The 22,823-nt window shown below is 44.2% G+C and overlaps 1 protein-coding gene across 2 annotated transcripts; it reads right to left on the minus strand.

Annotated features, from left to right (window-relative positions):
• Positions 1-563: 563 nt before the first annotated feature.
• LOC115075199 lies at positions 564-9,511 on the minus strand. Of its 2 annotated transcripts, none has more exons than XM_029575446.1 (2): positions 9,238-9,511; positions 564-5,383 (listed from the first exon to the last, which is right to left on the minus strand). In XM_029575446.1, the coding sequence occupies exon 2, from the start codon at positions 5,329-5,331 to the stop codon at positions 4,120-4,122; it is 1,212 nt and encodes a 403-aa protein (XP_029431306.1). In that variant the 5' UTR covers positions 5,332-5,383; positions 9,238-9,511; the 3' UTR covers positions 564-4,119. The 2 variants fall into 2 exon arrangements, with proteins under 2 accessions (XP_029431306.1, XP_029431305.1); XM_029575445.1 differs by having other exon boundaries at positions 9,201-9,511.
• Between the last annotated feature and the right edge of the window lie 13,312 nt (positions 9,512-22,823).

Here is a 22,823-nt window from a genome sequence, read left to right on the forward strand (position 1 = left end):
TGGCGGTCGAAAAATGAAGAACGACACGAACACAAAAAACGATGCACATCTCTAATTTCTATTCCCCCCCCCCCCCCATCACCTTCATCAACAGTGGCTCTATCTCAATCTTCTCTCTCCACTTCTGTCTCTCTCTCACACAGTCCTTCATCAGCATCTCTACCCCACCTCCACCCTGACATCATTTCTGGCTGTATCAGCCCACCCCATCTCCTCCTCTCGCTTTCTTTCATGTACACCTTCTCTCGCTGGCTTTCTTGAGCCTCTCCAGTTCTTTTGAATCTCTTCTACCCCCATACTTGGTCCTCTCTTGCCCCCTCCACCCCTTCCACATTATGTCACACACAAACCCTCTCCCATATGGCTTTTTTGCATCTCTCTGCCAGGTCCTCAATCCCTCCCTCTGTTCCCAGCTTCTCTCCCTTATACTCCATGATCCATGGTTCTTTCCCACCACCACTATCTCATATTTCCCCCTTATGGCCTCTAAGATTTCTCTTCCTCCTCCCCTCACCTAATTTTCTTCCATCCTTCTTCCCCCTTAAATGTTTTCTTTCCTTTCCGTCCATCCCAGTTTCTTCCCATCCCTTCCTCAGCAGCTCTGGCTCACCATTGCTGTAGATGTCTTCTTCCTGTGGTAGGAGCCTGGGCCAGGCCCATGGAAGATGGACTGCGGTGACTGCAGAGGGAAGAAACTACAACAGACGAGAGATGTTCTGGAAGAGGGAGGCAGTAGGAACAGGTTGGGCATTCCCTGCTGGAGACTGCTGGTGGAAGTGTCGGGATCATGAACAAGGATCCCTAGGTCCCTTGCCAAGATTCCCTTGTTTGGGATTTTAAGGAAAAACAAAAGCCACACCCAAAATGACTTCAGTAATTGTATTTTCTTGCATGCAAGGGGATTGCTGAAAACAGTTCTGAAGTCATAAGTGAGTTCATTCTCTTATATACTGTATTAGAATTACAATAGTATAGGAATTAGTAAATAAGGCATAGTTCTGAGATTTAGCAAATAGGAATATAATTTCTTATCTGTAATACTGCATAGTAAACAAGGTCTATGAACAGTTTTACTTCTCTCTAAAATCTACAGTTAGACGTAAACGAGTTCTACTTTAAATTATCCTAAACTAGTAACTCTAATCAGCATGCCTTCAACATACATCTTTCTCTCTGCCTTCAACAGCTGTTTCTTCAAATTGTCCTGAACTATTGTGCTTTCTCACTATTGCTGGTGAAAAAGCACAATTACATTCAGAAATCCAATCCCAGGGGTGACCCTGAATGAGGGAGTTAGGTGGCCCATGAGAGGTGGCAGTTATGGGCTGGAGTGATCTGCAGGGGGCTTGGCCTATGATCACAGACCCTGTGATGGCCTTACCTCCTCGCTTTGCATCAATTTCTTATCGCCAAGGAAACCCATGTGAGGGGGTGGGGTCACTGCCGGGTTTGGTTCACAGGTCCCGTGCTAATTTTCCCCTCTTATTGCAGCCGCCTGACCTAAAGATTTTATGTACTCCACAATCTCCACTAATACTGGGGTTAACCTTATCATATAAATGTCAAAAAATTAAACAAACCCTTAAAGTAGATTTTAACTGAAAAGTGTAATGTCTGCTTTGAATAAATATGTTCAAACCCAAATGCACATGTGTATATATATATCTGTAGGTGGAAAAGTGGTGGTTTCATATATTCACCATCGCAAGCCCCAAACCCTGGTTACTCACTAGCTGTCCCAGTGTTAGGATTAGTGTGTAGGCCCTTTGGCCGAGATGAGAGGTGGTACCACCCAGGGGGAGGAGCCCCGCTGCGCCTCACTGTCAAGAGGATGCGGGATGATATACAGCAGATGTGTAGATGGAGAAAGAGAGGGTGACTCCAGGAGGTGGGCCATGGAGCAGCAGTGCCGACACTTCCGTCAGACTCAGCTCGGAAGACTGGCGTCAGGCAATAGCTATGGCACTACCGGAGGAGCAGGGGTGCCGGAGGAAGTTACAGTCACCGTAGTTACACTGGGTCCGTAGGAATGAAACTCAAGAGGGTTCTTCGGTGGGAGATCACAGTAGTGGTCCGCAGAGCGGGGTACACTGGTGAGGGTTCCTCTAGTAGTCACGGCAATGGTCCGCAGAGCGGGCTACACCGGAGAGAGGTCCCACGTAGATGACATAAGCAGGGGTCCACAGTGAGGTACTCACAGCGACTGAAGAAGAGTAGAAGTTCCAAAGAAAGCTTCGGGAAGCGAAGCAGGCAGGAGTCCGGGTGAAAAGCCCGCCGAGGAGTGGATAGCCAAGAGAAATGGAAGTTCCTGGAGGAGTGAGTACCTGAATCTTCTCACACCATATAAGCAGGAACTGGAACAACACTGAAAGTGAGAGTAGGTAAATGCAGCAAGTGAACTCGTTGCCAAGTTGCCGGCTGTCTGGGCTGGCGAGCTTAAATACTGGAGTAGAGTGACGTCATCTGATGGGGACGCCCCCGAGGTTCCCGCCATGACGTGGTTAAAGCTGGTCGGGGTGTGCATGCACGCCTAGGGAACCCCAAGGGTAAGATGGCATTCAGCAGCATCTATGCTGCTCAGGTAGGCCTGGGAACAGAGGCCGGAAGGCTGGTGATGGCTGGCAGAGGCCACGAGTTTGCCCAACGGAGTCAATGCAGCAAAAAGAGAGGTGAGTAGCAACGGTCGGAGCCGTCTGCGGCCACGGAGTGTAACCCCCAGCTTTTAATCATTAACTCACCACCAACCACCCACTATTTTGGCAGACACACCAACATTTTTTTTGGTTAATTTTATGTGCACCCTCAAATGTTTCTGAATAAAAATCTTTGGTTTACATTCAAACATTAATTATTTTCAAATCAATTTTCCACTATAAATCCATATTTTACTTATTAAATTCGGTCATAAACATCAGGTTTTGTCATCAAGACTGTTCATTATATTTCTGGCTATAGCCTCTAATTACTTAGCTGGATAAATCACCCGACATGGCCATGTTTCGGAAATATTTCCTTCGTCAGGGGGATTGTATATGTTGGTCTTGCAGTTTCTCTGGTTGTAAAATGTTGGTGTCTGCCAAAATAGTGAGTTGTTGATGGTGAGTTAATGATTATACGCTGGGAATAGGCAGTGAGCAACCATGGTTTGGGGCTTGCAATGGTGAATATATGAAACCAAACAATAATAGAAGGTTTTTGGATATATTTTTTTCAATTTTTTACGCCATAAATTCAAAACACATTTCGCCATTTTAAATTAAGCGGGATCGAGGACGGACCGCCAATGAAGATTAGAGTGTGAAAAACGCCAGTTTTTGCCGCCTGGGAACGAGTTCTATCAACTACATTGAAAGGATTATCAAGAATTGACCCCTGAGGCAGGACCCTGGTGGTCCGAAACGTAATCACGTCGGGACTTCTACGTTGTTGTGAGATTAAAGCTCCTATTACACTGTTTCTCAGCTTTAAGTTAAGTACTGCAATTTTTTTTTGCGACTTACTAATTTGTGAGATGAAAGCTCTTACTACTTTTGCTTGTAATTCCCGTGGCAATAGCATTTTTTAAAAGAAGTTTTTGAAAATTGAAAATTTTTCGTAGTAATAATAAAAAAAGTAAAGTGACCTCTCCTGTGCTGGGTCTGATTGCTATACAGATCCCTTTGGTAGCGGTCCTACAAATCAACATATTAATTCTAAAAGTGTGTTTTGAATTTATGGCGTAAAAAATTGAAAAAAATATATCCAAAAACCTTCTATTATTGTTGTGTACGTGTACTCCCGGTTTTTGGAAGTCAGGCTGATTTTTTGGAATATATGAAACCACCACTTTTCCACCTACAGATATATAATCTCACATATGCATTTGGGTTTCAACATATTTATTCAAAGCAGACATTACACTTTTCAGTTAGAATCTACTCTAAGTTTTTATGTGCATGCATTTTCATCAGTTATGTAGATTTTATTATATTTCTGTTTTGTTTTTTTACTGTTTTGTATTGTACATTGCTTCAATTTTATATATTACAAAAGCAATTAATTAAGTAAATAAGCTAAGATAAACTCAGATTTCTACCAGCTGTGGGCGAGCTACTGATTTTGGCATCCAGTTGCAAGTTTCTAGTGCTGGTTTTGCTGGTGAAATAAATGACCAGTACATTCCAGAAGTTCAGTCATCCAGCAACTAATTTCATTTCTGTCATCAGCCACTAAACGCCCAAACATCTGGGCAATTTGGGATTTCACATCTTGGAAACGAGCTTCTTTTTTAGCATCACCTCCTACCCAGTACCACTTAGCGACATTATCAACATAAATCTCACGGGAATTTATCAACTGAACCATATAACAGATACTACGTCTGTAATTCTGTATGTATGTAACATCATCGCTTCTATTAATTAGAAGCACAAGACGTTGGAACTGCCGTTCTAGGTAGAACATTACCATAGCCTTTAGGTATCCTATATACTTTCCATAGATCATACCGTTGGCATTGATATAGAACGCATTTTCAGGTAAGTGAACTACCATTTCAGTCTCAATAGCCCTTTTATACTGTTCTGGAAGAGGGTGATAATAAGCTTGATAGATTTTAAGGTTTCTGGTAATTAACCCTTCTTGGACCAGACGCTCAAAGGTATACGTCAATTGTCCATACTGCATCTCAATTAAATTATCAATCATCTTCCTGAATAACTTTAGAATATCATTATTGAAGACATGTTCACCTCGCCCGGATCTTGACTTGTCATCTTCTAGTGATGACGCATCAATCGTGCCAAAAAGATTCAGGAATCCCATCTTCTCATCAACCAACTTCTGTACTGATTGTTTGTTGGGACCAATATTTTTTGTGCTTTTTCCTGATGCATATTTTGTAACTTCTTTTCCTGCTTCCTTCACAGCAGCAAAAAATGGCTCATCTGCTGCTTTCAGTGCAGCCTCGGCAGCTTTTTCACCCAGGTTTCTCACCATGTCTTCCCCCAGGGTCTTTTTAATGCCTGAAGCAGCTTCCTTCAGAGTAGCATTTCCTGCTGCTTTGATGGCAACTTTAGAATCACCTCCTTTCAAAGCTACTTGACCAGCAATTATGGCCAAAGTTTTGATGGCTCCATTGACAACAAGATGGTCTAGCAAAGTCCCAGTTCCTAGTGATGTCAAGTTGGCTTTGTCTCCTTCAAAGCCAAGAAAGGATTTGTCTTCTGCTAGTTTGTGGTCTCCCTTCAGAGCACACATTATGGCTTCCACAGAGTTCTTTACTGATCCAATAATGGGGATAAAATCAAAATAAGATAACCAGACCATGGGCTCTATTCCTCCAGAAGCCATTTTCACTGAAATTCAACTTCTTCTGGTAAAATCTGTAATATCAATAGATGTCCTTCAGAAAAAACAAAACAAAACACAAAGTTTACTGTAAATAGCAGCAAAGAAATAATTACCATATTGTCAACATCTATTATTTTCAGTCGAAAAAATGAGAGAGGCTACACGATTAGCAGTGGCCACTAATTATGAAGATAACAGATTAAAGAGAAGATGTAAAAACACCAGTGGCCACAAGGTGTCAGTACCATCATCATTTTTTTTCATTTCACGAAGGGGAGAAAAATAGAGGCCCAAGGGAGGCAGATTAGGACCCCAGAAAAGAAAGGAAGAGAGTCATAGAGAGATTAGAGGCACCGAGCAAGGAAGGATGCAAAGGACAGAGGGGAACATAAGGATGAGCCATATGAAGTAATCAGACAGTAAAAGGGGCACAGAGGCACAGGCAGGCCTGGATTTACTTACAGGTTTACTAGGCCTATGCCTAGGATGGCAAAGTTTGAAGGGGAGGACAATTTCCTGACCCATTCTGCCCCACAAACCTGGCCCGGACCTCCAAAGATGCCCCTCCCACTGCCACTGTTCCTTCCCCTTCCGCCCCCAGATTTCAGCTAAAGCGACGTGATGGTCACAGTGGCCCTAAGACGGAAACTTTGAATAAGCCGCGCGGGCGCACATGAACGTGCGTATGCCGGCTCGCACCCAGAGTTGCGGCTATTTTATAACATACGTTTGTATATGTGCGTATGAAATAAAACTGACCGTATGCACCTACATGTGCACGCAATTTTATATGGACATGCACATGTGTGAGTGAAGCCAGCTCTACCGGTAAGTGGGGGGATTTTTTTTAGATATGAGCACCAATGCAATTGCCAGTTTCCCCAGTCCGTTCCCAGCTGCCTAGGTAAAGGATAGGACTTCCTAACCCCCATAGTTAATATTCCTCCCACTTAACCCTAACCCTTAAAACCCTGCTAATAGCCTCATCTTTCTTTGTTTCATTACTTACACGCCATCCATCGCAGAAGTAAAGTCACACAGTAGGGACCCCAGCATGCACTTGTGCATATACATCCTTACGCACACATTTCAAGTTACATACCCAGACCTCCCATGTCATGCGCATGCCCCACCCTCTTTTTTGCCTTTCCCATTTGTGTGCGTTTCAGGAGACCTCTACACTTGGAACGGCCTTCTCTGTTATGGAGCATTTCATGACGGCGGAAGCCTCTCTATGGCCGTAGGTTAAGGAGTCCAAGAGTGAGAGTAAGTACAGACTCTCCTCAGCTTGGAGGAGGACTGAGTCGGGACACTGGAGAACCAACTGACTGCCAGAGGGCGGCTCTGGTAGAGTCCATAACTTCTAGGGGTTGGCAATCAGGGCCTGGAACAGGGAGGATGGAGTCTAGACTCTCCCTTATATGCTATAATTCTGGGGAACTAGGATACGTCCTGAGGGATTGCTCATGAACAATAGAAAACCTTGGCTCAAGGGACACGCCCTTTCTGGAGGCAATGCATTTGAATGGGTGGGGGGTAAATTGTTATAATCAGGCATAAATCAGTCTGTGATGTCACAGAGAAAGAGCAATAACATAGGGACATAATAATAATGGCAGACACAAATAGTCCATCGAGTCTGTCCAGCAAGAAATTTCAAGCTGTAACTGCTACTCTGTGCAGGCTACTTCACACCTTCTGTTTAGGTTTGTAACTGCCTCTCCATGCAGGTTACCGCAGCGCTTCATTACCATTCTAGGGATCCTTTGTGTTTAGCCTGTGGCTTCTTGAATTCTAGTATTGTTTTTTTTCTCCACCACTTCCACTAGGAGGACATTCCAGGTATCTGGAAGGGGAGGTCAAGAGCACGCAAATATGATGCTGTTCGGATGTGTCCATGGTGTTATCCTACCAGTGAGGTACAAGTGGAAGTTCGGGGTTATAGGCACCTACTCCATGTGGAGGACATCAAGGGACTTCCCTTTGACGTAAATTTAGAAAGGGATTGCGCTAGGGTATTGTGGCTTCTTAGATGTCCTGCCAAAGGGTGGTCATGAGCCAGAACCATATCCATGGTCTCTGGCCAAAGATGCTTACTTCCAATTGATATAACAGATTATGCTCCAGCTCAGAATAAGAATATACCAACTGCATTCCTTTATTAAGAAGTTCTCCATCCCAGATCTCCTTCTGTTCAGCAGCCCCAGATCCTACTCCTGTGTATGCTGGAAATTGGAGCACTTCCTAATCTCCTCCTCAGAAAGAGGCTCTACCCGGACCCTCCAACACTTCTTCCTTTCGGCTCAGGGTTTCCTTCTATTACATGGTACTGAGAAAACTCTCCCCATCCTTGGAAAGGGAACACCTCTCCTTAGCTAGGTTCCCCTGGTGTCTAATGGACAGTCTGTGCCCCTGTTGTGATCAAGGCCTCTGCTCTGCACACAAAGCTTCCCCTCTTTACTCGTTTATTTCTCTGTCCCCGATGATGAGAAATGTTCTAGCCAACCCTGCTGCACTTTGGAACCTAGAGGAGAGCCTGGATCAGTTCCAGGCTGATGACGCTGGCAACCCAGCTGTCCAGGCAGTTACTACCCTTTACCATTAAGCCTTACGATTCACCTTTGATGGAACGCCAACATTATTGTCTGCATCAATGGCAGGGGGTGGCAGGAAATTTGAATCAAACAGTTACCAACAAGGGCCCTGAACTTGGTGGTCGGTGAAACAGATAAGTATGGGGAAAATAAGTGTGGGAGCTTGCTGGGCAGACTGGATGGGCCGATTGGTCTTTTTCTGCCGTCATTTCTATGTTTCTATGGGGAAGAAATCTCCATTTTGTTAATTTTCCCAACGTACTATATATTCTACCTAACAATATGTTTAAGATATACTTAGTGGAAATCTTGAAGGTTCTGGAGCAAGCAGTTCCCCCATTGTCCAAAGCATATTATTTACCTCCATTTAAAAAAGGAAATGAGTTGTCAGGACTGGAGATAGTTATTTAAAGAAAATCATAAACCATTAATGTCAAATACAGTGACAGATGTAGAACTATGGTCTAATCAGACCCTGTCTTGGTTAGGCGGAATAGCAGCAATCAAAAGAACACTACCACCATGATGGCGCTAATTATTTCTAATATTGCTGATTGTCTTATCAGCCAAATTTTTAAATTTACTACAGCAGAAAATTTTAGATTTATTTGAAAACAATACCCCTCAAGAGTCTCCCGCAGAAATTTATATCAGGGGAAACACCAAGGAGTTATATTTTTTAGCAGCTCAATTGAAAGCAATTTGAGGATGGCAGCAACTCGGGTAAGATAAACCCTGGCCTATACTGGAACAAAATCTGATGAGGAATGACAACTTCCAAATGTTAATATGGGCACCACATCCAAGAAGATGGTGGAGCCACATAGCAAATCCATTTCTTGCCCATACTTGTCAAATTTAGGAAAGATATAGAAATGTGTTAAGCATTAGCTTATGCACGTTACATGAGTGACTTACCCAAGGGTAATATCACCTCCCTTTTCCTGCTGCTAATACATCTCCTTGTGCATCCGAACACACCATTCACTTTCCCTGCCGCTTTATTACAACAGCTGGCATCTTGCAGGTCATCCAAGGTGATTGCTCCTAGGTCCCTTTCCTGCTTGGCAGCTGCCAGTTCTTGGACTTTTGCATTTCACGATTTTACACTAAATCATGGCTTCCAGACCCCGGACCAATTCTTCCAGTTTCGTCAAAGCCCTTTTTATATTTTCCACCCCTGCAGGCACCTCCACCCTGTTACAGATTTTTTTGTGTCATCTACAACCAAGCAAGCCCTGGGTTGCTGCTGATGCCTCCTGTTCTATTACCTACCTAGGAGATCGCTTTCTGGGGCCTCCGAATACTGTACCTTTATCTTCTTCCTCTCTGCAGATGCTCAGAACAAATGCTGGGCACAGGTTCACAACCCTGACCTTGTGTACCACGCTGACAAGTCCTTTTTTGGTGAAAGATTTTCTTTTTCCTCTTAGTTTCTCTGCTGCGAGTCCTGGAATCAGCCCTCGGCACTTTTCTGGGTCTCACAGTCCTGAAAGTGGCACCCACTTGAACTGTGCTCTTCCGACAATGCTGAATACAAAGTGCTGACTGCCAGGGTGTTCTGCTTTCACTCTACACATAAAATTGCTCCAGTTTTCCTGTAGATCATGTGATATGAAGGAAGAAGAAAAGTGAAAGCTAGCATGCTTGGAAGGGAGTGCAACCAAATTCCTCTTACAAGGCATTTTGTTTTCTATAATAATTAACAACAGATATCCCATGTCTGCATTGCTGAGTTAAAGAAGATGGTAGGGAACAAAGGCAGGAAGGCAAAATAAATATGTTGAGCACCTCCTTTTTCCCTCCCCCACTGCCATCAGTATCCTAACTAAATCTAGCATTTAGTACCTATGAACTGTAGATAAATGCAGGATCAAAGCTATAAAGAGAAGAGTAGTATGGTGTTATTCGCTGTATGAAAAATAAGCTGTAGATAGGATATATTATTTGAAGTCACGTTTCAAGGGTGCTAGAGAACTACTGACCAAGATGACTGATTAGTCCCACAGCTCCCTGTCCCCTAGCAAATTCCGAGGTTTTTTTTTTTAACTTCAAAATCCCAATTAATGCAAAACTATTACTACTAAATATTTATTTAGTGCTACAAGGTATGTGCAGTGCTGTGCAGACCCACCAAAGAGATTGTTCCTGCTCGGTAGAGATTACAGTCTAGTTGACAGATGGACATTGAAAAGAGGGGCTGTCTTAGTGGGTCACGGTCGTTTACCGTCTGAAGTCTAAGGGAGAGAACAGTCAGAGGGATGGGATAACTTGGTTTTTGTAGTGCATTCAATGTGGCAAGATACTCCAGAAAAAAAATTTGAAAAATGACCTGAGCAAGAGCCTGTTGAGGATTAAATAGCAGATTAGGACAGGTCTGGCTGGCAGGCTTGACAGAGAGACAGGCTGACACAAGGTAGAGGTGGTAACAACAAGATCATGCTGCAAATTTGGCAGCCACAGAGTTTTTGGTGGCTGAAAAGAGAGGAGTTGGGCTCCAGCAGCAGTCAGACTGAAGCACACGCTGTTACTTCTTTTCGCCATCCTAGCAAAACATCAAGGCAGGCGATCTAGCTGGGAGGGGGTAGAGCGAGTCCATTAGTCACTGCTGCCTCTGTCTCCCAAACTGCAGGAGCAGGGGGGGCTTCAGAGCACCGCAGTTTGGGGAAAAAGTGGGGATCACGGTTCCGGGAGCCTCGGAAAGTCCCCGGCGCTGGAGAGGGAGGAAGCCTCGAACTGGATTGTGAAGTCACTTCCAGGATCACGGCAGAAACGCGGGTGAAAGATAAACAAAATGAAGCAAAAAGCAAATAAAAGTGCACCCAATCCGAGGAGAGGAGAGTTAGAAAGTCACCTGACGTTACGATTCAATGAATCGGTGACCCCTTGGGCCGCAGTGATAAGGTAGAAAGGCAGGAGATGAACCTCAGGGCCGGCAGCCGGAGTTACCAGCAGGGCAGTGGTGTGGACACTCAGTCCGGAGTCGAGGCAGGCAGCAAAGAGACAAAGTCCCTGTATCCAAAGCAGGGTCATAGGCAGGCGGCAGGCAAGGCAAAGTCCAGTAGGGGTGCGCATTCGTTTTCGACGTATTGGCAATCCGCAGCGCATATGTTCCTATTCGTTGTATTCTTGGGGGAGCGAAACGTATCGCGACTCCCCACGAATATAACGTATCATCCGTTCCATACGTTTGGCAGCGCGCGCTTTTCTTCGCCGCCATTTGCAATTGGAGGACGCCATTTGGGTGTATCCAGAGCCAAAAACCATCCCTTTCCTGTGAGTCATCAGTGACCTCACAGTCCTGTCACAGTGAGTCGGACAGGTTGGCACGGATACCGGAATGCAACGTATCAGCGATAACATTTTTTGAAATGCACTGAATGCAGCCAATCGCGCTGTCACTCAGTGCTCAGTGACGCTTTTCCTGATGACCCAGCACTATATATTCTTAAGCACGCGGCATGCCATGCACTTTCTTTGTAGGGGTGGTGTGGGAGGTGGTCTCTGCGGAAGGTGGCTGCACTCAGAGCCAGTCTGAGTTCAGAAATCTGTATTGAATTGCTAGCTAGGCTAGTTACTTAAGAGAAAAAGATATTTATTCTTTATTTGGATACAGTGCCTGTGCCAGCTAGCCCTGTTTGTTTTTTAAGCAGTTTATTTAGGTGATCTAAGATGGTCTCTCTGTGCCAGGGAGAGAAGCTGCTAGCAGTGCCATTTTGTTTAATTCACCCTCTGGGCTGGGTGGGAGAGATATATTAAATGTTTAGCTTGTTTTCTAGAACTTCCATTGGAAAATATATTTCATCGATTTTCCTGCTGTGCCAACAATTCCAGCTTTTTTAAACTGGATTTGTTTAATTGAACTCACTCAGTCTCTCTGTGCACTGGGCATCAGTGCCAGTGGTCTGGCAGTTTAGCAGACTGAAGTTTATGATTGGGACAGTCTGTGCAGTGAAATCCCCAGTCTGCCTCTTTTGTGCTTACAAGCAAGCTCTGTTGTGCACTCCACACACATTACATTAGTGCATAGCAAGGCACTGTGACAGTGGGCACTGGGTAGTTTAGCAGACTGAAGTTTATTATTGGGATATTCTGTGCAGTGAAATCCCCAGTCTGCCTCTTTTGTGCTTACAAGCAAGCTCTGTGTGTGCACACCACACACATTGCATTAGTGCACAGCAAGGCATTGTGACAGTGGGCATTGGGTAGTTTAGCAGACTCAAGTTTATTATTGTGATAGTCTATGCAGTGAAATCCCCAGTCTGCCTCTTTTGTGCTTACAGGCAAGCTCTGTGTGTGCATACCACACACATTACATTAGTGCATAGGAAGGCACTGTGACAGTGGGCACTGGATAGTTTAGCAGACTCAAGAGAGAAATCCCCAGTGTGCCTCTTTTGTAGTTACAAGCTCTGTGTGTGCACATCAAGGCACTGTACCAGTGGGCTGGCAGTTTAGCAGACTCAAGTACCGTATATTATTGGGACAGTCTGTGCAGTGAAATCCCCAGTGTGCCTCTTTTGTAGTGCCTACTGGCTGCCAGTGGGCAGCCAATAGGCACTAGGCAGTGACATTAAATCCATAATGTCAGGGAAAGCTAGATGTGGTCAACTCAGTCGAGTGATTGCGACTGGCAGAGGAGGCACTTCAAAAGGCACAAGTGCCAGTCCCCCATTAAAGTTAAAAAGGGACCTGTTGCAATCTGAACTCTTTGGAGGTGCAGGCAGTTCCATCCAGAAAAAAATGAAATCTAAACATGATGCATCGTCACCACCTGTTTCTGACCCTGTAGTTTTGGAGGTGAGGGAAGGGGAGGCTGAGTCATGCCAGACAAAATGTCGACACCCAAAAGCAGCAGTGTGACAGCAGTCTCGACTTAGCGTTGACAATATAACGCAGGCACTGTTTGCTTCTGATTCAGATGAAGAATCATCTTGTGTGGGATTCTCATCAGAAACGGAAGAAGTAATAGATGACGAAGTTTTAGGAGGATCAGTGAGGATCAGTTAGTCCTGTCTTAGCCTCCAGTTCAGTGCAGCAGGGAAGAGATGAAACTGATGATGATGATGAGGAGGAGGAAGAGCAGTCAGCTCAGGCACAGAGGGTGACTGAGGCCCCTGGCATTGCTTCTGAGGGTGCACCCACTACTTCAGCTCCAGTGCCAGCATCCACCCCCAAGGCTATAGAGAAGGGAGGATCACGAAAGACATCTGTGATCTGTAGCCACTTTAAAGTGACGGAGGACCCGCGTTTTGCTCGGTGTAATTACTGTGGCAGGGCTATTAGCAGAGGCAAGCAAATGGAACATCTATCTAATTTTAGCATGACGCATCATATGAAGAGGCAACACCCAACAACATTACTGCCATCTGAGGATGGTGGCAGTACCAGTCAGGGGACCCCTTCCAAGCAGCGTAAAGTGGTTGAAAAGGAGCAGAGTCAGCCCACGCCCTCATCACCTTCTAGCAGTCAGGTGGCAGGCCAGCAACCCCCTGACATGTGGCAGAAGCGACATCCCACCATGGAGGAAATGGGGTGGTGTTCGGTAATGCTATCCCGGGGTAGGAGGCAGGCAGCCTCAAAAGTTGTAACCAGGAGCATTGGGGAAATGATTGCCCTTGATGACCAGCCCTTGCAGTTAGTGGAGAATGTGGGTTTCAAGCATTTTCTGAAGGTCATAGTTCAAAATTACAAAGTTCCCTCCAGAACCACATTTAGCAGGCGTGTGCCCAGGTCCAGTGCTGCATAAGTTTACTTCTGCTATGGAGGAGCTGTAAGTTAAACAGTTTTAAGAAAGGGACATTTCTCAGGGGCGTAAAGGGTCTGGAGTAACTCTGGGGAGTGTAGGCTACTAAACTAGGGAGGTTTGGAGGACCTAGCTCTTAACTGGGTGAACTGGTGGCCAAACTGGTGAAACTGACAATGGCATGGACACGTGCCCCTTTTAAAATTCCCAGCTTACGCAGTAGAAGCAGGCGTTGCGTGCCTATAGGTGTACCTACTTAAAATTAGGTGCACATATGTGTGCAGCCAGCTTATTTAATAACATGCACACATAACTACTATGCATAATTTTGTGTCCTCCAGAGTAGTTAAATCAGCCAGATCTACATCGTTTTCTAATCCACTTTAGATCCAATTTTAAACTGCTTCTTCTCACCTTTAAAGTGCTAAATGATGAAAGACCTCAGTACCTCACACCTCATCTGTTGGGCATCTTCCCACCACAGGTGAATTGCCTGTGGATCCCATCATCTAAGGAAGTCCAGCTCTCTGGCACCAGGAAAAACGTTCTGAGCGGAATGCAAGGTTAGGGATGTAAGGTTTGTGGGAACACTGAAGCACTGAAGCCTTTTCATATATAGCACCAATGGCTGGAATGAATTGCCCTGGCAGCTCAGAACCAGTACTGATTATTTGATTTTTAGGGAACATAAAAATGTGCTTTTTATTGATGCTTTTAAAGATTAGTAAATTTTTAAAATCTAATCTTATATTGATGCTGTAATGAATTCATGCTTTTTATGATATTGTAAATGTGCCTAGATCACTTTACGATAGGCATCACATAACAGTTTGAAATAAATAAGTACGGATAAATGATTTGGTGATATGTGCATTTTCTTGCAGCAATGAAAGCTTCCATGGCACAGCATATAATTTACAGTCATTTTTCACTCAACGCACATTAAAGCTCTGGAATTTGTTGCCAGAGGATGTGGTTAGTGCAGTTAGTGTAGCTGGGCTCAAAAAAGGTTTGGATAAGTTCTTGGAGGAGAAGTCCATTAACGTCTATTAATCAATTTTACTTAGGGAATAGCCACTGCTATTAATTGCATCAGTAGCATGGGATCTTCTTAGTGTTTGGGTAATTGCCAGGTTCTTGTGGCCTGGTTTTGGCCTCTATTGGAAACAGGATGCTGGGCTTGATGGACCCTTGGTCTGACCCAGCATGGCAATTTCTTATGTTCTTATGGTCTAGTCTCTGAAACAGCAACACCACAAGGATTTTTCTTCTATACCACACTTACAGATATTCTTTAGAATTCATCCCAAAATGGGTCTTTTCTTTAGGGATATGCAGAGGAAGTATATTTGGTTTGGTTTGTTCATTTCTTTCATACGACAGAGTCATTTCATTCATTTTTTACATTTTACATTGAAGCCAATGGGGGAAGCAATCCATACGTCACTTTACTTCACTATAAAAGAAAAAATAGGCCTTGGCCCTAGCCCAATATTGGGGCCAGGCTCAAGGCCAGATGCTATCATTGAAGCCTGGATTTAGGCCCAGGTCTGACATCAGGGTCTGACCCAAGGCTATAACCTGTTGCCGATGTCCAAGCTTAAGCCTAGGGCCAGATCCGACATCACAGTTAACGTCACGGCGGCGCCTTCCTCTTGAACGCATGGTGCCATATTTATGTACAGCTATACATTTCAACAGCCATTTACCAAAAATGTGCCACCTGCTTGGGAGGAAGGCGCCGCCGTGACGTTGCTGTGGTGCATCCTTCCACCAGAGGGCATCATTTTGAAGAGAGCATAGAAGAACTTGTGAGGCCTAGGCCTAGACCTCAGGCCTGGGCCTGTGCTTCGTGTCGAAGCCTCAGCCTAGACCCAGGTGTCAGGCATAGATGTGCCTCAGCCTGACCCCTGTTTTGGGACTGGTCCTTTGCCTAAGACTCAGCAACAGGCCCCGATATCAAGCCTAAGCCTAAGCCTTGGCAACTTGACCCAGTCTCGACTGAGCCCCACGAGAGGCCTGGACCTAGGCCTAGATCTCAGCAATAGGACCCGGCCTTGGGTTGGGCCTCAGGCCTGGTCCTATTGGAAGCTTTTTTTTTTTTTTTTTTTAAATGACGAACATAAAAATATCCCAAAATTCTTTGGTATTCTTGTCTGAGACTAATTTTCATTCTGCTTCATTTATAGAAAATGAAAGTGGCCTCATTTGTCACATTTTATTTATTCGTTTGAAACAATTTCACATCCCTGCTCTCCCGGTATTAGATTCCTGAGAATGCTGGATGTTTCTACTCCTATCAGCAGAAACTGATTCTGAGGGCTCCTTAATATTAGAATCCTCTTGATACTTCACAGATTGCTTCAGCAATTCCAATGACAGGTCCACATGTCGAGTAGCCTTCCTCTGCCTAGTTTGCAAATTCATCTCTTAAACATCCTGAGAGTGGTCTTCAGAAAATGAAAGAAGCATGGTGAGATGGATAGCGAGAGCATTAATATAGGGGAAGGAGACTGATAGAAAGGAAATGGACAGCAGTAATAAAGAGATGGATAATCAATTCTTCAATTCATTTTTATTGTTATTTCTTCATAGGGAACAAAACTTGAACATATCTGAAGTACAGTGTGATCAACTAGACAAAATCTTTATTATCAGCCATTTTCTAGTAAAAATAAATGTATGGATATATCCTCCCATTGTACTTAATCATGATTTGGCTGACACCAGGCCCTTCGTGTCTTTTCAAACTGCCATGTTCACCATTAACAAACATCAAATCAGCCATAATCCTACCAATGCAAGACTAATTTTGGTAGGCTGATGATTAATCATGTGATTGACCAACAACTTTTAGTACCTTCTAATATGATATTTAGATTCTGTAACTGTAGGTTTCATGAAGCAGAATGGACTTCATTGAACTCTACAGTCTAAGCTGTGATAAATTCAGTTAGTGATGCATTTTCCTTTTAAAAAATAAATTCACAGTCATAATGGTATACAGTAATTCTGAAGTTAATAAAGGTATGAAAGCATAGTGGTGTATAATGTCCTGTCTTCATGCTAATCATCAATTTGATACAATCTAATGGCAGTGCTCTAGCAATTCAATGCTAAGTAGAGAAGGTCCTAAAACATTGTGACAACAAGTATCACCCATTATCTTAACACCACTCATGGGCACAGTTTATTAAGAATGTTATCATTGATTACAATAATCCTAACCAAAAGAATAGTGGTCATTTCTATCCCATTTTCAGAGGTTTGAATTATCATCATCATCAGTCACGGAGGTCAGATAAATCCCACCCAGGAGTGAATGTCTATATAACGGGTGGGATATTTGCTAGCACAATAACGGATTTCAATTTCTCACCACATTGAATTGTAACTTTAATGTTAAAAGCCCAAGATTTGCTTCTCTTTGCAAACAAGTTGGCGGCTATTGGCTTTTTACTTGTTTCTGACTCCTCTAGCAACATAGCAAATATGAAGCTGAATGAAATCTGTTGCATAACTAAGAGCAGATATTAGTGGAAGACTAAGATTTTTTTTAGATTTATTCATAATTGTGTCCCAAGAATTGACAGTAGGAAAGAATAACTTAATTACAAGTAGCGAGGCAACTGAGGGTCTGCCTTGTATGCCATATCCCCGGTAGTACTGGAGAATGCATTGCATTAGTCTTGCTGGTCTGTGTGGCAGGCAGATCTAGTTACAGAGATTGTAGGAACAGCACACAGTGTTAGGTGCTATTATCTGGATTTGCCGGCAGCTGGAAGGTGCAATGCATCCTTGAGGGTTTGTAGCTGGAAGAATAAAGGAGATTTCATACTATTAGTTAATGGGTCAAAGCAGAAAACATTTTTTGATTTATTATCACACCTACAGATGGTAGAGCCAGCTCAGTTTTTTGCACTATGCATGCAATTTTTTTTGAGATATTTTTTTTTGTTTGAAATACTACACATTGCTGGCTTTTGACATATTATCTATTCTTTACCCCACCATGAGTTTCTTATATGCTCACCTATAGGTTTGTTTACTTTCTGATCTTAGTTTTTATATTTTTATTAAGTTTACGATATTTTCCGGGTTTTTTTCATGTTCTTTTTCATCTCCATATATTGCTGTTGTTTGGTTGCACACAGTTCACAGTCTCCTAATATTTTTTATACAGCTATTTATTCAGAAGAAAACCAATCTTCCATATACATACAAGAAATTATTTCACCTAGGTAAAATCATCTATAGTCTTCTCCCATTTTATGGGTCCAAATTACAAGATCAGTATATATTCAATTAGAGAGCACATTTTATTTCGATGGTTATATATGCTTTATATCCATTAGTCACTGTTTAACGATTTATGTTTTATTTGTGTGTGTCACGTATGTTTATACTGCTATATCGGTACTGTTACATTTATCCCATCTCCATATCTTCCACACATTGATTAAGGACCATGTTCCATTTTATGTGTTTTATATATGTTGTTACCATTTAAGTATTTATTTGTTTTTTATTATTTGTGTGAGTCATGTAATTTATGTATTGGATTTTTATTCATTGACACTTATTTATTGTAGCCCCTGAGGCAGCCCCCACGAGGGGGCGAAACTCGGCCTGAGTTGGGCATATTGCGCATTGTAGTCTCCTTAATAAAGCTTCCAACAGACATTTTTAGGCATCTATTTTGTGTGTATTTCCCTCACAGCTTTTTTAGATCGCCTACCTCCTTGTTTTATCAACTTTAGACTATAGTGCCTTGAGCCTTCACAAGCATTGATGATTCCCTCCCCTGTTTTATATCCCTTCATAACTCAGCCCAGCCACTGCAGCACAAGTTCTCAGGCTGTTACGAATCCCGGCCGCGGTACTCCACGGCTGGGCTCTCACACCTCACTTCCAGCGTGCTCCGGGCTCCTCGCGCCATTCCCCCGCTCCTCTCAGGACCGCGGCTGGGCCTTTCCACGGTGGCTTCTCCACGAGGGAGACGCCGCCGAGCTCTGCTCTCTAACCCCGCCTCCTAGGCACGCGCCGGAGGCCGAAATTTAAAGGATCCGCGGCGGGAAACTGAAGCCCGGCCCTCTGAGTGACGTCAGATACCGGCAGATATCCAGCACCAGCTTCCAGTCCCTTGCCCTGCAACAAGGTTCACTCTTCCGAGTCACTAGTTGCTGCGTTCCTGATCCTGATCCTGCTGTTCCTGTTCCAGTTCCTGCCTCCGAATCCTCGCTCCTGCCCCAGCTTCCTCTCGGCTTGTCTTCCTGGTTCCTGACTTCGGCTTTGCTCCTGGTACTCCGTGTCTGCTGCCCGTCCTGATCCTTGGTTCGTCTCTGGCCTTCGCTGTTCTGCTGCCTGCCCCGACTCCTGGTCTGTTTCTTCTTTGTGCTTCTCTGCCGCCTGCCTCGACCCGGATTTCTCTTCGGACCTTTCTCTTCCAGGAGACCGCACCTGAGTCCAAGCGGCCCGGGTCCCCAAGGGCTCCTCCCGGGGGGGAGATCTCGGACTTCCAGTGGTGAAGCTCCAGTTGGTCTCTTGGCCTTGATCTGCCTCCCGGCTACGGACTTTGCTGTGGCTCACCCCTCAGCGCCCCTCTCATCATCTCCTAGCTGGCCCAAGGGTCCACGTCATAACACAGGCAGGAACTACAGGATGCAGCTCCCTCCGGAAACCAACTAACGTGGAGCCTAACTCTGACCAGTGGGTGTCACCAACGAGTGAGGTCTGAGACACTCTCCTCCCTACAGCCTGCGGCTCCACCGTATCTCCAGGCAAGGCCCCAACTGGCCCAGGAAGCAGAAGCTGGTCCTTGGGAATGAAACTGAGGTCCTCTGCATGTTATACTGCAGCTCTACCCTCTGAGCACTTCTATTCCCGGGTCACACACGTCCTTCCTAAAGCAGGAGTGGACAGGTGTACCGGAAAGGCCATCTTACAGCCAGAACCCTGAGAAAGATTTTGAGAGAGCAAGATTTACGCTCTCAAATCCGTGCAGATTTGGGGATGTCTGCACATTTTCCACCCCTTCTTCTCCAGGCGCCTTCCCTGCTCGCGGTGGCTACTTACGGCTGTAGACCTCATCACGGAAGCATTGTTGTTTTGACACTGGACAGGTGAGTTGCTGGGTGTTACAGCGATTTCCACTGCAGCTGGTGTGATAGCAAACCAAGCCTTCTGCTGTATCAGGAAAGAAATGAGAGACGCATCAGGAAAACGTGCCCTAAACGTTCCTGTCAGCAAAGTACCTGCTACCAACCAGGGGTGTCTGGAAGCCTTAACATCTACAAAAGGGGTAAAGCGATGTTTCCCCAAACCGGTGGTCCTTCAGACCTGATCAGGTGTGCCTGATGCTCACATCTGGATTAACACCTGAGCTGTGCTCTCAGCACCTCCAGCAGTGACTTTTAAAGCTATGGGAGCTCCTGAAGGAAAATGTGTGTAATCATGCAGGCCTCTTCTTCCTAGCAGCAACATATGAAGCGTGGATACTTAGTGCCGCACATACAGAGCATATACAGTCCGTCCTCATCTTCCCCCTCCTCAGAGTCTTCCTCTAAGTCCCTCCAGGCTCTCTCTTATCTCCAAGCTGAGTGAGACAGAGAGACTGTCCACCGAGCGAGTGAGACAGAGAGACTGTCCACCGAGCACTGCATGTGACTCATATACAGGCCGATGCAATATCGTTCGCTGAGCCTGGGGCACAGGTTACTGAGCGCATGTTTTAGATGTGAGTCCAAAACCCCTTATGCAATAAGGGGATTAGAGCATCCAAAACGTGCGTCCAAACCAGCGCATAGCTAATAGCGCTTATCACATGTAAATTCATGTTGATGAGGCTAATCGCCCAGTTCAATCTTCCTTGTTATTTGTAACTGCTTTTCTCCGCACTTTAGTTAAAGTTTGAAGTTATTATGCACCCCCTGTTCAACTGTAAACCAGCATGATGTGATTGTATCATGAATGCCGGTATATAAAAAACCTAAATAAATAAATAAAATAAAATTAGTTATTACCCACTTATGTAAAAAACAAACGGGTGCCCAATTTGCACATTTATATTCTCAAAGCTTAACGCCAGCCCCAGAGCAGATGTTAAGTCTTGAGGAGCCGCTAAAGTTAACAGAAAAGCTGAAAATACTGCTTTTCTGTAGTTCCTCTGACTTAATATTATGGTACATCGGAGGAACCGAAAAAAGGAGTACGGTAAAAAAATAAATTAATAAATAAGTCTTGCCAGTGGTCAGGTTAGGAAAACCAGAGGTTAGGAAAACAGACTCTCGTAAAATTGAACGTCCATTTTCCGAACCCATGCACAGCCACTTCTCCTGGGTGCCCGATGCCAGGAGGCACTGGAAAGCACAATTTCCCCCTATCACCTCCTCCTTAATGCAGCGGCTCATTTGCATACTGTATCTCATGCCCGGGAGAGGTGGCTGGGCGTGCGTTAGGAAAACGGGCGCCCAGTTTGGATGCACAGTTTAGTGCATCTGTATTGCGTCAACTTGTGTGTGTATTGGGAGCAAAAGCAGTGAAGGAGCTGTGGCAACCACATGAAGAAGGCAAGGTAACTGACTGACACGCCGATGCAATAATCTGAGAGTTAAAAAGAAATTGTGCAAATGCATCAGGAGTTTAAAACAGCACATTAACTGACACGCTGATGCAATAATCTGAGAGTTAAAAAGAAATTGTGCAAATGCATCAGGAGTTTAAAACAGCACATTAACTGACACGCCGATGCAATAATCTGAGAGTTAAAAAGAAATTGTGCAAATGCATCAGGAGTTTAAAACAGCACAATGTTCCTTACAACATGCCAAGAGAAATTCTCAAAAGATATTTTACGGAAGTATTTCAACAAGCAGAGAGAGAGAGTTTGCTCCAATTTCCAAGATCTTTTATCTTCCTAAGGCAAGAAGAGTGGTGGAACAAGGAGGGAATATAACAGTTCCTGCACCAGTACAGGACCCTTTAATGAATATTTCTGCAATTCTAGAGACTTCAGACACTGAACTTGTGGAACCAGCAACGTTAATAGTAACCCTAGCATTCGAACCTTTCTGCTCTTGAGACATCAGGTCTTACAGATTGGTGGGGTATTTTACCTTAAATTCCCTTGTAAATGCATGACAAAACATGGGAATAATACGGATATTTTCTATGACCCCACCCCCAACTGACCCAATTTCTGATAGGGAAGTCTCCTGTGATCTCTGCTGACCCAGGTTCCTCATAAAGTAATGAGGCTCTGTGAGCTGCTGAGAATTTTTTGATGTTGTAATTTTCTTTAGGTTGAGTACATCCTCCCCCCTATATTGTGGCCTTTAAATAAATGAGAAAATAAGAAGAGTGATGGTTAGAAATATGTTAAATGACATTGGATAATGTATTCTCTGTATTTTTCTTTCAAGATGATATCTTGTAATTTTGTAAAATGCATAAAAATAAAATAAAAAAATAAAAAGAAATTGTGCAAATGCATTGGGCTTTTAAAACAGCACATTAACTGACATGCCGATGCAATAATCTGAGAGTTAAAAAGAAATTGTGCAAATGCATCAGGAGTTTAAAACAGCAACTGCACAGACTAAATGCACATTTTAGACCGGGACGGTGGGGGGAGCTTCCCGGTCAGGCTAATGTAGATCATGGCAGCTAGCCACAGTTGTAGTTAGCCGCCTCTGCCACTTAACTGGATAAGTCTCTACTTATCTGGCAAGTGTTCCTGCCGCTTTTTTGTTAGCGCGCACTAACTAAAAATCGATTTTTCACGGAAAAAAAAGACCTGAACCGAAAAAAAATGATATTTTCCATGGCGGCTGAAAAGCGAAGAACGACACGAACACAAAAAACGATGCACATCTCTCGTGTTTTCCTAGCTCATCTTTTCACATTATGCATCCTCTCCATGTCCGCATTGCTTGCCCCATGGTTGTTGATGGGCAAATACAAATTTTGTGGGTGTGCTTTGCACTTGGGACCTGTTGGGAAACCCAGGGGTAAAGAAGTAGAAACACCATCTGTGTGTATTACGTTTGCTCACATTACCTCTGTGCTTTATAATCTGCATGGATTTCCTATTCTATTAAGAGCCTGGATTTCAACCTAGATTCAAGGCTCATCAAGGATGCGCAAAATCCACT

This window comes from Rhinatrema bivittatum, chromosome 13 (genome assembly GCF_901001135.1).
Source record: "Rhinatrema bivittatum chromosome 13, aRhiBiv1.1, whole genome shotgun sequence".
Lineage (NCBI taxonomy): Eukaryota > Metazoa > Chordata > Amphibia > Gymnophiona > Rhinatrematidae > Rhinatrema > Rhinatrema bivittatum.